Genomic DNA, 12,732 nt, shown 5'->3' on the forward strand with positions numbered 1-12,732 from the left:
AGTTGGCTTGTGAGAGCCAACTTACTGAAATCCTATTTAAACTTATTATTATTATTAGTGGTGCTTGCAAAGCATCACTATTGTAATCTCACATACTTATTTTTAGTGGTGCTTGCAAAGCATCACTATTGTAATCTCACATACTTATTAGTGGTGCTTGCAAAGCATCACTATTGTAATCTCACATACTTATTATTATTATTAGTGGTGCTTGCAAAGCATCACTATTGTAATCTCACATACTTATTATTATTAGTGGTGCTTGCAAAGCATCACTATTGTAATCTCACATACTTATTTTTCTTCTTCTTATTAGTGGTGCTTGCAAAGCATCACTATTGTAATCTCACATACTTATTAGTGGTGCTTGCCAAAGGCAAGGCATCACTATTGTTATTCGCCATACTTATTATTATTATTAGTGGTGCTTGCCAAAGGCAAGGCATCACTATTGTTATTCGCCATACTTATTAGTGGTGCTTGCAAAGCATCACTATTGTAATCTCACATACTTATTATTTTTATTTTTATTTCTATATCTCCGTACAAAAGTTCAGCACCTAACTCGTCCCGCACCGTTTGGCATGAGGTATCAAATCGAACGGCCTATTGAGGACACGTGTGCTATGACTTTTGTAAGCGATCGGGGGTACGGTATTTGCCCCAGGGGCAAAAAAGCGGCCGCAAAATCCCATAGACTTAACATTGCGAGAAACTTTGACGCATCACAGCTCCGAGCGAGGATTTCGCAGAAAAGTGTGATTTGCTACATTTGAAGAGGCTGGCAGGCTCTGTAAGAGCATGCCTCAATATGGGGTAAAAGTTGCACCCCTGGGGGGCAGGAGCAGCCCAAAGTTGCCCCCATTGACTTACAATGGTGTAGGACGGACCATGAAATAGGGATTTTGTATTGAACATAGCTCTGGATCACAGTGTCGTAGAGACAAGGGGGTGGGCTCATTTTACTCAGACGACCAATCAGTCTCTCGGGATCATTGTGAAGCTATCAAGCCACGCCCTAACAACAATTTAAAGCACCTTAGCAACAAGTCCCATAGACTTCTAATGAAAGACATCAAAGGGATATCTCCGGATAGAAGCGTCATAGAAACACAAGGGTGGTCTCGTTTGACTCGGGGCAGCAAACAGCCAATCATGAATCACCTCAACACTTCCTAGCCCCTCCCTAGCAACCATTGTCGAGCACCTTAGCAACCAAAATCCATAGAGGCATATCTTCGATTCTGAATGTCACAGAGGCATGGGAGTTGGTTTATATCACTCATACTGACAAGCAGCCTTTGAAGTTTCACGATTGGCAGCTGCCAAGCCACTCCCTAGCAACTAAACAGAGTACCCTAGCAACCGTTTAGCTACAACTATATCTATGCACCAGAAAATCAGAGAGACTTCTGGGTTGATTTATTCCAATCAGGATGGCAAGGACACTTCATAAGTATCACTACGGTAACTGCCTATCAACCACATGGGGTTACCCTAGCAACAGAGTAACAAATCACATATCTCTGCATCGGAAAAACGTAGAGACTTCCGGGTTGACTTATTTCGCTCGGGATGGAAAGGAGCCGCGTATTGTATTACCTTGGTAACTGCATAGCAACCACACGGGCTTACCCTAGCAACCGAGTAACAAATCACATATTTCTGCACCAGAAAATCGTACAGAATTCCGGGTTGATTTATTTATGACCGTGATTTTTGTTCTTTTCGAGTTACAGCATGCTGTTTGACGAGTTTCGCCACGGCAAGCACCACTCACATTTTCTTCAGGAAATGTACCCATCTAGTTAGTGGTGCTTGCAAAGCATCACTATTGTAATCTCACATACTTATTTTTATTTTTATACTTTTTATTATTCTATCTCCGTACAAAACTTCGGCACCTAACTTCGTCCCGCACCGTTTGGCGTAGACCCACGAATGAGGTGTCAAATCGAACGGCCTATTGAGGACACGTGTGCTATGACTTTTATAAGCGATCGGAGTACGGTAATTGCCCCAGGGGCAAAAAAGCGGCCGAAAAATCCCATAGACTTAACATTGCGACAAACTTTGACGCGTCACAGCTCCAGCGAGGATTTCGCAGAAACGTGTGATTTGCCACATTTGAAGAGGCTGGCAGGCTCTGTAAGAGCATACCTCAAAATGGGGTAAAAGTTGCACCCCTGGGGGGCAGGAGCTGCCCAAAAATGCCCCAATTGACTTACAATGGTGTAGGACGGCCCATGAAATGAAATGGCATTGGGATTTGTATTCAACATAGCTCTGGATCACAGTGTCATAGAGACAATGGGGCGGGCTCATTTTACTCAGACGACCAATCAGTATCTCAGGATCATTTTGAATCTATCAAGCCACGCCCTAGCAACAATTTAGAGCACCTTAGCAACAAGTCCCATACACTTCTAATGAAAGACATCAAAGGGATATCTCCGGATAGAAGTTTCATAGAAACACAAGGGTGGTCTCGTTTCACTCGGGGCAGCAAACAGCCAATCATGAATCACCTCAACACTTCCTAGCCCCTCCCTAGCAACCATTGTCGAGCACCTTAGCAACCAAAATCCATAGAGGATATCTTCCATTCTGAATGTCACAGAGGCATGGGAGTTGGTTTATATCATTCATACTGACAAGCAGCCGTTGGAGATTAATGATTGGCAGCTGCCAAGCCACTCCCTAGCAACTAAACAGAGTACCCTAGCAACCCTTTAGCAGTAACTATATCTCTGCACCAGAAAATCAGAGAAACTTCTGGGTTGATTTATTTCAATCAGGATGGCAAGGACACTTCATTAGTATCACTAAGTTAACTGCCTAGCAACCAGATGGGGTTACCCTAGCAACCGAGTAACAAATCACATATCTCTGCATCAGAAAAGCGTAGAGACTTCCGGGTTGACTTATTTCAATCAGGATGGCAAGGACACTTGATTACTATCACTATGATTACTGCCTAGCAACCAGATGGGGTTACCCTAGCAACCGAGTAACAAATCACATATCTCTGCACCAGAAAATAGTACTGACTTCCGGGTTGATTTATTTCACTCAGGATGGCAAGGACACTTCATTACTATCACTATGGTAACTGCCTAGCAACCAGATGGGGTTACCCTAGCAACCGAGTAACAAATCACATATCTCTGCATCAGAAAAGCGTAGAGACTTCCGGGTTGACTTATTTCAATCAGGATGGCAAGGACACTTGATTACTATCACTATGGTAACTGCCTAGCAACCAGATGGGGTTACCCTAGCAACCGAGTAACAAATCACATATCTCTGCACCAGAAAATAGTACTGACTTCCGGGTTGATTTATTTCACTCAGGATCGCAAGGACACTTGATTACTATCACTATGGTAACTGCCTAGCAACCAGATGGGGTTACCCTAGCAACCGAGAAACAAATCACAGATCTCGGCACCAGAAAAGAGTACAGACTTCCGGGTTGATTTATTTCAACCAGGATGGCAAGGACACTTCATTAGTATCAATATGGTAACTGCCTAGCAACCAGATGGGGTTACCCTAGCAACCAATTAACAAATCACATATCTCTGCATCAGAAAAACGTAGAGACTTCTGGGTTGGTTTATTTCACTCAGGATGGCAAGGACACTTCATAAGTATCACTATGGTAACTTCCTAGCAACAAGGAGGGGTTACCCTAGCAACCAAATAACAAATCACATATCTCTGGATCAGAACATCGTAGAGACTTCCTGGTTGACTGATTTTACTCTGGATAGCAAGGAGACTTGATAAGTATCACTATGGTAACTGCCTAGCAACCACATGGGGTTACCCTAGCAACCGAGTAACAAATCACATATCTCTGCACCAGAAAATAGTACAGACTTCCGGGTTGACTTATTTCAATAAGGATGGCAAGGAGACTTCATTACTATCACTATGGTAACTGCCTAGCAACCAGATGGGTTTACCCTAGCAACCGAGTAACAAATCACATATCTCTGCATCAGAAAAACGTAGAGACTTCTGGGTTGATTTATTTATGACCATAATTTTTGTTCTTTTCAAGCATGCTATTTCACGAAGTTTTGCCACGGCAAGCACCACTCACATTTTCTTCAGGAAATGTACCTATCTAGTTATTATTATTATTCTTCTGAGACTAAAATTACCAAGACTAACTCCTCCTAGAGCTTTTAAGCTACAGGCACCAAACTCGGCACAGACCTTCAGACTAATCCCGAATAGTGTGCTATATCTTTTCTAACTGATCGGACTTACGGTTTTCCTAAAAATGACAAACTCGGAAAAAACTCCCTTTGACTTAACATTGCGGAATGTTCAGAAATTTAAATCCCAACTGACATTTTCACACACACAGACAAAAAGGGCCCGTCAGCCCTGCATCTCTCCCTCTCTCTCTCCCTCATTGCATAGGGATTTTGTATTGAACATAGCTCTGGATCACAGTGTCATAGAGACAAGGGGGTGGGCTCATTTTACTCAGATGACCAATCAGTCTCTCGGGATCATTGTGAAGCTATCAAGCGACGCCCTAGCAACAATTTAAAGCACCTTAGCAACAACTCCCATAGACTTCTTATGAAAGGCATCAAAGGGATATCTCCGGATAGAAGTGTCATAGAAACACAAGGGTGGTCTCGTTTGACTCGGGGCAGCAAACAGCCAATCATGAATCACCTCAACACTTCCTAGCCCCTCCCTAGCAACCATTGTCGAGCACCTTAACAACCAAAATCCATAGAGGGATATCTTCCATTCTGAATGTCACAGAGGCATGGGAGTTGGTTTATATCATTCATACTGACAAGCAGCCTTTGGAGTTTCATGATTGGCAGCTGTCAAGCCACTCCCTAGCAACTAAACAGAGTACCCTAGCAACCGTTTAGCAATAACTATATCTCTGCACCAGAAAATCAGAGAGACTTCTGGGTTCATTTATTTCAATCAGGATGGAAAGGAGACTTGATAAGTATCACTATGGTAACTGCCTAGCAACCACATGGGGTTACCCTAGCAACCGAGTAACAAATCACATATCTCTGCACCAGAAAATCAGAGAGACTTCTGGGTTGATTTATTTCAATCAGGATGGCAAGGAGACTTGATATGTATCACTATGGTAACTGCCTAGCAACCACATGGGGTTACCTTAGCAACCAAGTAACAAATCACATATCTCTGCATCAGAAAAACGTAGAGACTTCCGGATTGACTTATTTCAATCAGGATGGCAAGGAGACTTCATTAGTATCACTATGGTAACTGCCTAGCAACCAGATGGGGTTACCCTAGCAACAGAGTAACAAATCACATATCTCTGCACCAGATAATCGTAGAGACTTCTGGGTTGGTTTATTTCAATCAGGATGTCAAGAAGACTTGATAAGTATCACTATGGTGACTGCCTAACAATCAGATGGGGTTACCCTAGCAACCGAGTAACAAATCACATATCTCTGCATCAGAAAAAAGTAGAGACTTCCAGATTGACTTATTTCAATCAGGATGGCAAGGACACTTCATTAGTATCACTATGGTAACTGCCTAGCAACCAGATGGGGTTACCCTAGCAACCGAGTAACAAATCACATATCTCTGCACCAGGAAATCATAGAGACTTCTGGGTTGGTTTATTTCAATCAGGATGTCAAGGAGACTTGATAAGTATCACTATGGTAACTGTCTCTTAACCACATTGGGTTACCCTAGCAACCGAGTAACAAATCACATATCTCTGGACCAGAAAATCGTAGAGATTCTGGGTTGGTTTATTTCAATCAGGATGTCAAGAACACTTGATAAGTATCACTATGTGACTGCCTAACAACCAGATGGGGTTACCCTAGCAACCAAGTTACAAATCACATATCTCTGCAACAGAAAATCGTAGAGACTTCTGGGTTGATTTATTTCAATCAGGATGGCAAGAACACTTGATAAGTATCACTATGGTAACTGCCTAGCAACCATATGGGGTTACCCTAGCAACCGAGTAACAAATCACATATCTCTGCAACAGAACAACATAAAGACTTCTGGCTTTGTTCATGGGACTCAGGGTAGCAAGGATGGATCAATCAATCAATCTATCTATCTATCTATCTGAGGGTCAATATCTATCTATCTATCTATCTGTCTCTCTGTCTGTCTGTTGTCTATCTATCTATCTGAGGGTCAATGTCTATCTATCTATCTATCTATCTATCTATCTATCTATCTATCTATCTATCTGTCTCTCTGTCTGTCTGTTGTCTATCTATCTATCTGAGGGTCAATGTCTATCTATCTATCTCTCTCTATCTATCTATCTATATATCTATCTATCTATCTGAGGGTCTATCTATCTATCTCTGTATCTCTCTATCTATCTGAGGGTCAATATCTATTTATCTATCTATCTGTCTATCTGTCTGTATGTCCATCTATCTCTCTATCTATCTATCTAGCAACTTAAAGTTAAACTTTAAACTACAAACTACTTTAAACTTCAAACTACTTTAAACTCATTTAAACTACTTTAAACTCATTTAAACTACTTTAAACTTCAAACTACTTTAAACTACGCAAAACTCCATTGGTGGAGTGGCCAAAGGACACTTGATCTGAATAAACAAATATATATAGTAGTATAGTATAGTATGTATGGTATAGATTTTTGGAAGTTGACACATGGGACTTTGTTGTACGACAGTCAAAATATATAAAAACACCATATTTATTTTTTATTATCCTATAAAAACACTACAAATTATTCTCATTATGACAGTGATTGAAGCTTTTCCTGGAAACATAAAGACACACCAACACGGCAGATCACATATATTTTCTATCACAAAACAGTGGCCAAATATGGAAATGTGAGAATCAGATCTTGCCAACATTATACACTCACCTAAAGGATTATTAGGAACACCTGTTCTATTTCTCATTAATGCAATTATCTAGTCAACCAATCACATGGCAGTTGCTTCAATACATTTAGGGGTGTGGTCCTGGTCAAGACAATCTCTTGAACTCCAAACTGAATGTCAGAATGGGAAAGAAAGGTGATTTAAGCAATTTTGAGCGTGGCATGGTTGTTGGTGCCAGACGGGCCGGTCTGAGTATTTCACAATCTGCTCAGTTACTGGGATTTTCACGCACAACCATTTCTAGGGTTTACAAAGAATGGTGTGAAAAGGGAAAAACTTCCAGTATGCGGCAGTCCTGTGGGCGAAAATGCCTTGTTGATGCTAGAGGTCAGAGGAGAATGGGCCAACTGATTCAAGCTGATAGAAGAGCAACTTTGCCTGAAATAACCACTAGTTACAACCGAGGTATGCTGCAAAGCATTTGTGAAGTCACAACACGCACAACCTTGAGGAGGATGGGCTACAACAGCAGAAGACCCCACCGGGTACCACTCATCTCCACTACAAATAGGAAAAAGAGGCTACAATTTGCAAGAGCTCACCAAAATTGGACAGTTGAAGACTGGAAAAATGTTGCCTGGTCTGATGAGTCTCAATTTCTGTTGAGACATTCAGATGGTACAGTCAGAATTTGGCATAAACAGAATGAGAACATGGATCCATCATGCCTTGTTACCACTGTGCAGGCTGGTGGTGGTGGTGTAATGGTGTGGGGGATGTTTTCTTGGCACACTTTAGGCCCCTTAGTGCCAATTGGGCATTGTTTAAATGCCACGGCATTGTTTCTGACCATGTCCATCCCTTTATGGCCACCATGTACCCATCCTCTGATGGCTACTTCCAGCAGGATAATGCACCATGTCACAAAGCTCGAATCATTTCAAATTGGTTTCTTGAACATGACAATGAGTTCACTGTACTAAAATGGCCCCCACAGTCACCAGATCTCAACCCAATAGAGCATCTTTGGGATGTGGTGGAACGGGAGCTTCGTGCCCTGGATGTGCATCCCACAAATCTCCATCAACTACAAGATGCTATCCTATCAATATGGGCCAACATTTCTAAAGAATGCTTTCAGCACCTTGTTGAATCAATGCCACGTAGAATTAAGGCAGTTCTGTAGGCGAAAGGGGGTCAAACACAGTATTAGTATGGTGTTCCTAATAATCCTTTAGGTGAGTGTATAGTTTATATAGATTATAATAGGATTTAATTGTACAATTGTGCAATAATTTTAAAAACACCAAATGGGCCTGTGATGGCCACAGCCATGGCCTCACAACCAGTTCAAGAGCGGTAACCTCATACACACTATACATTGGTTGCAAATATTTATTTAGTTACAAATAACTCACAGGACACTTAGTTCATTTCACACACATTATACTTTATTTAGTTGACCATACATGAGTATCTTTTTGGGAGCACGCAACATTAGTTACTTTTGGATTGCTATTCTGTTTGTATAATTATTTTGTTTCTGAGCTTACCAGTGTTGGATTCCACACCCCGGAGAGATTCAGGAAGTCTGCTGGCTTAAAGGGGTGGTGTTTGGAGCAAGAGCAGCTTTATAGGGGAGGTGGCCTAATTGGACCCTACCACTGCTTGTTAAGTCCGAGGGGGGTAGCTTTATTCCCTGTTTAGATATTTTGGGGGTTGAATTCATATTATATTGAGTATTTTTGTTGAGGTAAGGTTAAGTAAAAGCATATTTCTTTTGGAATAAGTTTTTAAGTAGGTGTTGCTGTTATTTGTAGTTTATGTAGTAGTGTTGTTGTTAGTCTTCCCTTGTGTGTCAATTGATTTGATCAGCCAATATATAAGTCCCCTTTGTTTCAGTTGTATTTTTGAGTCTCTTATGTTCAGAGCTTTAGTTATTGTCTGTTTATTGGACCTCTTTTACGGGCCCTAAACTTTATTTTTGTTTTGTTGTAATGATTTTTGGGAAATAAAATCCTTACTTTTGAACTTCTCTTGTGACTCCTCTTGCTTAACTGCTTGATCCCTCACAGGGCCAGTGACATTTAAGATTACTTAACTATGATATAATGTATAAATACAGCTGTATTTATCTGACAAAAAATAAGAATAATCTTAGTTAGGTGACACCATCAAACTTGACTGCATACATTTACAGTAAATATTCAAAAAATTCAGTCAGGGCCACTTCCATCAAATTAATACTCAACTTGAATACTTTAATGAATACTTTTATTGGCTTGTACTGTAGACAATTTAAGAAATCTGTTGTGGTGGAGGTATGGTTCTGTTCTGGGCAAACTCACCACCCGTCCATGCAGCGATGCATGGACAGAGTAGGGAGGGATAAACAAATGCTATTTTCTGCTTTGTGTCTGCAGATCATCTTAGTCCTATTGAGGAGAATCCTTTCGTAACTCTACAGAAAAAAGGAAATATTAATGCACTGGACAACCCGGGTTACCACAGCACTCCTGAAAGGAAACCCCAAGGCGAGGATGAGTACATCAATAAACCCCTTTACCTCAATTCATACAACAAAAACAGTGGGATGAACCAAGAGATTCTGAGGAAAAATGGAGCTTCCATCCCACGGCAGATGACAACAGCGGCCAACACTACAAACAGCCACGTTATCCTCACCACACAAACCGGGAAAGCCCATCACCATGGCCAGGGAACACATGTCCATTTTGCTGTTCCACCTGTTCAGCCTCCTCCAAGATCATTGTGCCAAAATGATCAGCATTCCCAGTCGCCACTTGGTGTTGAAGCCAATTCTTCGAGCAAGTCTGACAATCCTTCCCTGTTAACACAAATCTCCCTTGTCAGCCAACAGATCCAACCTTGTCTGGCAAGTCAGCCTGGTTGTGCAACCCATCCCAACTCAACCCAAGTGGCAAAGTCTTCAGTCACAATTAAGAGTATCTCTGGCCATCCGGGCCACCTTGTCTATTCAGGTAACATGTTTCAAACAGGTCTTACTGGGACTGTAATGGTTGACAGGAAATTGAAAAAGAATTTTGATAATCCAGACTACTGGCAGCACAGTCTACCCCACAAATTGACCCAGCCAATCCCTCAAGATCCTCCAAAAGACTCAAAAAGTAAACATCTCTACAGGCACAGTATCCAAAGTCGAATTGCTATAGCTGAATACCCAGAGAATATTTCAGAGTTTAACAAGAGACCAAGAACGGTCCTACCACCCCCACCATATCGGCATAGGAATACAGTAGTGTAAAACCGCATTCTCCACTTTCTGGAGCCAGATTCCTCAACCAGCACCTATACTAACGTATTCTTAAAGGTGTATTTCAACCAAAAATGAAAATGTTGCTTCAAACCCATATTACTTCCTTTCTTCCTTGGAACACAAAATGTGGATTTTGACAGGGATTATTCGCTATTTAATAAAAATGAATAGTGAATACGGTCTGTCAAGCTCGGAAAAGGACAAAGACAACACCAGAAAACCACACTAATAAAATAATCAATACGTCTCATGTACTATATTCCAAGTCTTCTTAAGCAATACAATTACTTTGTGTGATTAATACAACTAAATTTATGAGGTTATTCACTCTCAAATCAACTAATTAATAAAAAAGTGCTGAAATCAGATATGGTGAATACATTGAAAACATCAAAACATCATTGGTTCTCATTGCATCTGCAACCAAACATGTGAAGATAAAATGATTATATGATTTGGGAAGACTTGAAATAAAGTGTATCGAAATTAGTTATATCAATTACTTTTATTGTGGTTTTATGCTGTTTTTTTTTTTTCTTGACCTACTGGAATTGGTTTTTGCTTTCAATATATGTCAAATAAACCCTGTATCTTTTGTGTTCCACAGAAGAAAGTCATACAGTTTTGGAGCAACATTAGGTTGAGTACATAATGGCAGAATTTTCAGTTTTGGGTGAACTAATCCTTTAATCCTCTTTAAAGAACAGGACAAATCTCAACTTCAAACATTTTTGCCAGAGGAATTTGAGACAGAGATAAATGTGAGGATATTGGACTTTAAAGGGAATACTTATCAACCAAAGTGCCTCTAAACTATTTCAAAATCTATTCAACCTTTTTTATTCTAATCATCAGAATGTAACAGAAAGTGAAATGGGACACTGTCTAAACTTCCTCTTGAGGTTCAAATGCAGGAAATTGTATTTCTGGTGTCATACATTTATACTCAGATACAAATGCTAACATACTGTATGTTGACAGAGCGACTTCTTGCTAGTAAATTGTCTTTTTGCCTAATTTAATCTTGAAGCAAATGGTGGAAACTGTTACATTATAGATCAAGTAGCCTACAGAGCCTACAGGAACATTAGAATTACTCTTGGATGGGAATCAGACAATGCCATGGATTGACTTGTAAAATGGTGCACTCATCCCATTCCCATAAATATATTAATGGACTAACAATGTTTGGATACAATTTTTTTTCTTTCCTGTTGTTCTACGTCATGTTTTTAAAAGATCTTACCTGTGTTCCCCAGTTTTGCAATCTGAAATATAGGAATTATTAACAAATCTGATACAGATGGAGCACATGGTCATATCACAGTGCTTCAAGTGCAGACAGAAAATAAGTGCCTTCCTCAGTGGCACAAAAGGTTGGTGGAAGTGCCAGAAGAGAGATATGAACTGGAATTTGAACTTCTGTATATATGTGCAACAAATTTGAATATTTACTACTGAGCCACCTAATGTATGTGCAAATAAACTCGGCCAGTACTGGGGACTATGTATTGAAAAAATGCTGTATTTAAAAGTGATGAATTTGATAAAAAAAAACAATTTAATGATAAAACTTATATACTATTTGAAGGCAATATTACAGATAACTTAAACTCAAGGAGGGCACAAAACAAACTAAAATAAACTACTGATCTCCAGTGGAGAAATTTTCATTGTACTGTGACAGAAAATACTTTTGTCTGAAATATATACCAGCTCTCAATGAGAGTGTGACCGTATTGTGGCCAGGGAGACATTGTTCATATGTTTTGCAGACTGTAATAGACTTCCATCACTTCTTATCACTACTATGTCAAAGTGTCATAGCATATAAGAGGTTGTGACAAATGTGTGCAAATTATGTCCTAAATGTATCATGCTAATATTATGAGCATTTGATTTGCTTTCGACTGAACAGCCATGGGAGATGTAGCTAGATTTTGGGGGGCTTTTCTTATTGTTTGCCTTGTACTTTGGTTGGTTTTGGGAATATTTATCGTCTATGAGGGCCTTTTTATTTTGCATGTTACAAGTACCACACTTTTCCACTCTATTCGGGTGTACTCCATTACTAATCTGTACTTTCCCTTGTAAAAAAAATAAAATAAAAATGTTTTATTGGTATGATGGTACTTGGATACCTTGACTTTATTTAATGAATTGTTTAATAAACTCTTTCCTTCAATTGAATGGAGTAAATGCCATTTCCAAAACTTGTGTATTTATATTCACTTATTATATAGAATGAGCCTAACTTTTTAAGTTAAGGTAACTAAATGTGAGTAGACTTAACTCAGTTTGCTATTTAAGTTCCCCTTCTGTCACTCACTCCACATTGTGTTGATGTAGTGACAATAAGGGTCTCTCTTGAGATCCTCGGTTACCTCCTATCGTTGATAACATAATTTGCATTCCCCTCCCCCGGGCATATGGGTATAAAAGGAGGCGTGCATCTGTTCAGACATATTTATTCTTCGGAACCGAGTGGTTGTGTTTCAGCGAGCTGAATGAATCCACTGCTGTTCCACTCACATCAATAAAGAGTTTATGCTGTTGGAG

At 40.0% G+C, this 12,732-nt stretch overlaps 1 protein-coding gene across 1 annotated transcript in view; it reads left to right on the forward strand.

The window, feature by feature from the left end:
• Positions 1 to 12,204, forward strand: part of LOC127651416 (receptor tyrosine-protein kinase erbB-4-like) — a 364,872-nt gene extending 352,668 nt beyond the window's left edge. Inside the window, exon 27 of the mRNA XM_052137221.1 lies at positions 9,299 to 12,204. Within this exon, the coding sequence (XP_051993181.1) occupies positions 9,299 to 10,161 (863 nt within the window). The 3' untranslated portion in view covers positions 10,162 to 12,204. The remainder of the gene's footprint in view (positions 1 to 9,298) is intronic.
• The last annotated feature ends 528 nt before the right edge of the window (positions 12,205 to 12,732 follow it).

This window comes from Xyrauchen texanus, chromosome 11 (genome assembly GCF_025860055.1).
Source record: "Xyrauchen texanus isolate HMW12.3.18 chromosome 11, RBS_HiC_50CHRs, whole genome shotgun sequence".
In the NCBI taxonomy this organism is placed as follows: domain Eukaryota; kingdom Metazoa; phylum Chordata; class Actinopteri; order Cypriniformes; family Catostomidae; genus Xyrauchen; species Xyrauchen texanus.